The sequence below is a fragment of the Habropoda laboriosa genome, unplaced genomic scaffold (genome assembly GCF_001263275.1).
Source record: "Habropoda laboriosa isolate 0110345459 unplaced genomic scaffold, ASM126327v1 scaffold10, whole genome shotgun sequence".
NCBI lineage: Eukaryota > Metazoa > Arthropoda > Insecta > Hymenoptera > Apidae > Habropoda > Habropoda laboriosa.
Genome location: NW_017100129.1, coordinates 426114 through 429178, shown reverse-complemented (window position 1 = coordinate 429178; position 3065 = coordinate 426114). Strand labels below are relative to the sequence as shown.

General features: G+C 43.1%; 1 protein-coding gene across 2 annotated transcripts in view; it reads right to left on the bottom strand.

Annotated features, from left to right (window-relative positions):
- The window catches only part of LOC108570529 (uncharacterized protein KIAA0930 homolog), an 11148-nt gene extending 8416 nt beyond the window's left edge, over window positions 1-2732 (bottom strand). For both annotated transcript variants that reach the window (XM_017932440.1, XM_017932515.1), the window contains exon 1: window positions 2116-2732. In XM_017932440.1, the coding sequence (XP_017787929.1) occupies window positions 2116-2236 (121 nt within the window). In that variant the 5' untranslated portion in view covers window positions 2237-2732. The remainder of the gene's footprint in view (window positions 1-2115) is intronic.
- Between the last annotated feature and the right edge of the window lie 333 nt (window positions 2733-3065).

Below are 3065 nucleotides of genomic sequence, written 5' to 3'. Positions count from 1 at the left end.
TCTCCTTTATTAAACCGCCCTGCGGTTTCATTAAAAGCTTCCACGATCGTTACCTAAACCGGAAATAACTCGAGTCTCCGTACAAATACCCAGAGACAAACGGCTCTTCTCCGCGATATTTAAATTACCAGCTACCTTCCCTTCGCGTCGTTGCTCCAGAAAGCTGTTCGTATTTGTCATACGACGAAACGCGACGATGCACGAGCAACGGAAAAGTGTTATTAAGATGAAATCATAAGTTCAGCACGCGTTTAATTGCCTGTCGACACCGCATCACGTCAGCTGGTATTTTTAGAGCGAACGAGTTTGCGACAATTTTTCTGCATCGGACGTCCACGTCCAAGTTGCCAATAGTCTGATAAACAGTAGGCAATCTGGAAATTAACCCTCGTCCGTCCCTCGTGTCAATTTGACACATTTTTCCGGGAAAAAATTGTACTATTCGGCTGTTTGTAGAACAATCTTTTTCTTGATTTACTGTATTTAATTAAAGAATTGGCAAAATTAAACTTTTCCTTTAATCGATCTTTTACCATTGCGTCAAATAGACACCGAGGGACGGATCAGGGTTAAAGAAGGTGTACAGGAAGCTCGTAAGGAATGGAATGAAAATCGTTGACCTGGATAACGACGGTTGAATGAAAGAGATGTAAGGGAGCGAAGAGGAGGCAAGGTGCGTGATGGATTAATAACATAGAGCGTCTGTTTTGAACCGCCTCGTTTGATGGTGTCGTCGACCTAACGGCCTCTTCTTAATTAACGACGCAAATACATGTAAATACATGCCGGGCAATCGTCTTTCATGGCGAGTTGAAGGCTATTATGGGAGATATCACACCTCGTTTAGCCGACGAAGGCTCCAGCACACTTTGTTATCGCGTTGATTAAACGAAAATTAATAACAGACGATGTATTTTCAATTATGCTTTGTATATTTATACCGTACATTGGAAAGAATTCTCTCTGAAACGGAGTCATTTTGTTTTTAATTGTGTATCGTCGAAAATGAATAACAAACGATATTTTTCAGCTTATCCTTTAAGCGCTATTTATATTTTTCACTCTAAAAAATTCTCCCAGAAACAGAGGCTTTTAACTGCGTATCGTGGAAACGATTAACATATTCTGACTTATTCTTTAAGCACTATTCCTAAGCTTTCTATTTATACTGTACACCCTAAAGGATCCTCCCAGAAACAGCCCCTTCTGTTAACTGTGTATCATTCACTTATTCTTTAAGTACTATTCCTAAGCTTTCTATTTATACAGTACACCTTGAAGAATTCTCCTAGAAACAGCCCCTTCTGTTAACTGTGTATCATTCACTTATTCTTTAAGTACTATTCCTAAGCTTTCTATTTATACAGTACACCTTGAAGAATTCTCCCAGAAACAGAGCCCTTTTTAGCTGTGTGTGTTCGAAAATGAATAATAAACTATATATTTCCAATTATCCTTTGAGCATTGTTTATACTGTACATCCGGAAGAATTCTCTCTGAAACAGAGGCTCTTTTCCAAACTGCGTCTCATGGGAATGATTAAGAAATAATATATTTTCACTTATTCTTTAATCACTATTCCTAAGCTTTCTATCAATACTGTACACCCTAAAGGATTCTCCCTGAAGTAGATCCTTTTTCAGCTGTGCATCGTCGAAAATGAATAATAAACGGTATAATTCGATTTATACTGTACACTCTAAAAAATTCGGTCTCCTTCTCCACGGCATATCGTCAAAAATGTATAATAACAGTCTACACGTTCCTAAGCTTTCTACCAACTCTGCACCCTCGAAAGGAAGTCCTTCCTGAAACAGTGCCGAGCTAAATCCTCCCCGCTAGAAAAAGGAAACCTCGCCAGTCAGACGAGTAGTATATTTCTCCTCGGTTTCCCCTCGCAATATTCATCGATCGTGGGAATCACCCTCGTCTACCAAACAAAGCGACCGGTCCCTCCAAGGAACACACCCTCCTCGTCGCGTGCACGCACTCTCGCTCCCCCCAAAAAGCACCGCCGCCGACTACGTACTTCCTAGACTCGAGTGAGAAACGCCGCTTAAACCTCTAACGAGAAGAGCGAATAGAACGAGTGAAAACGACCTCGGTTATACGAACCATCCTTGAGCATCTGACGCAGCTCCTTCGTCCTCTGGAAGTTGATCTCTTCGAGAAGCTGCTCCAGCATGGTCGGTGGCCTGGAGAGGCCTGACGTAGAGCTGCCCGCCAGAGTAGCCATACCAATCTCAGCCCTCGTGGTCCACGCGTTTTCTCTGCTGGCTCCCAGCTGTAGCTACACACACGCATTCAGACAACACAAATATGTACACACGTAATCACGCACACAGCCACCACCGGAGAGATGTGCGCGTTCTCCCTCGAATCACGACGCGGCCGCAATGGAACCGTGCGACGAAACGGCAGAGGTCATCGCGAACCGGCTGAGACTCTCATCTTGCCGGAACGTTTACGCAGTAAACACACGCCTCAACTTTCTTTTCAACGTTCCTCTCTCGCGCACACGTTAGAGACGGTCGTAGTTCGTTCTCCAAGCTGCCATAACGGTGTGCTGTATTCCTCTTGGTTTTCTCGTTCAGAGAGAGCCTCGATTAGAGGAGAGTGGATGATAGATTCGCGTGACGATTTGACGGTGCTGCTACTTGTCACTGGTGCTGCTGTACCACACAGTTCAGTTTACGGTTCTACGGCGGACACCAGACCCGATGACTCGACGCGTTCGCCACTCGCTCGATAATTCCGCGCACGCGAGCCGCGGTGACGCCTCGTTCGCGTCAACGACGCGGTTCTTTTGAATCGAGTGCGTTCTCGGTGACGTTGCCAGACGATTTTTAGACGGGAATTTCGATAGGTTTCGGTTTTATTTTTTGGTTTTTCTCTTTTCCCTTGGTTTCCGTTTTATTCTTTCATTTCTTCTTTTCATAAGTTTCAGTTTTATTTGTTTTTGTTTTTTAAACGTTTCAGTTTTATTTTGTTTTTTCTTGATAAGTTTCAGATTTATTTATTTATTCTTTTGGATAAGCTTCAGATTTATTGTTTTTTTAAGTTTG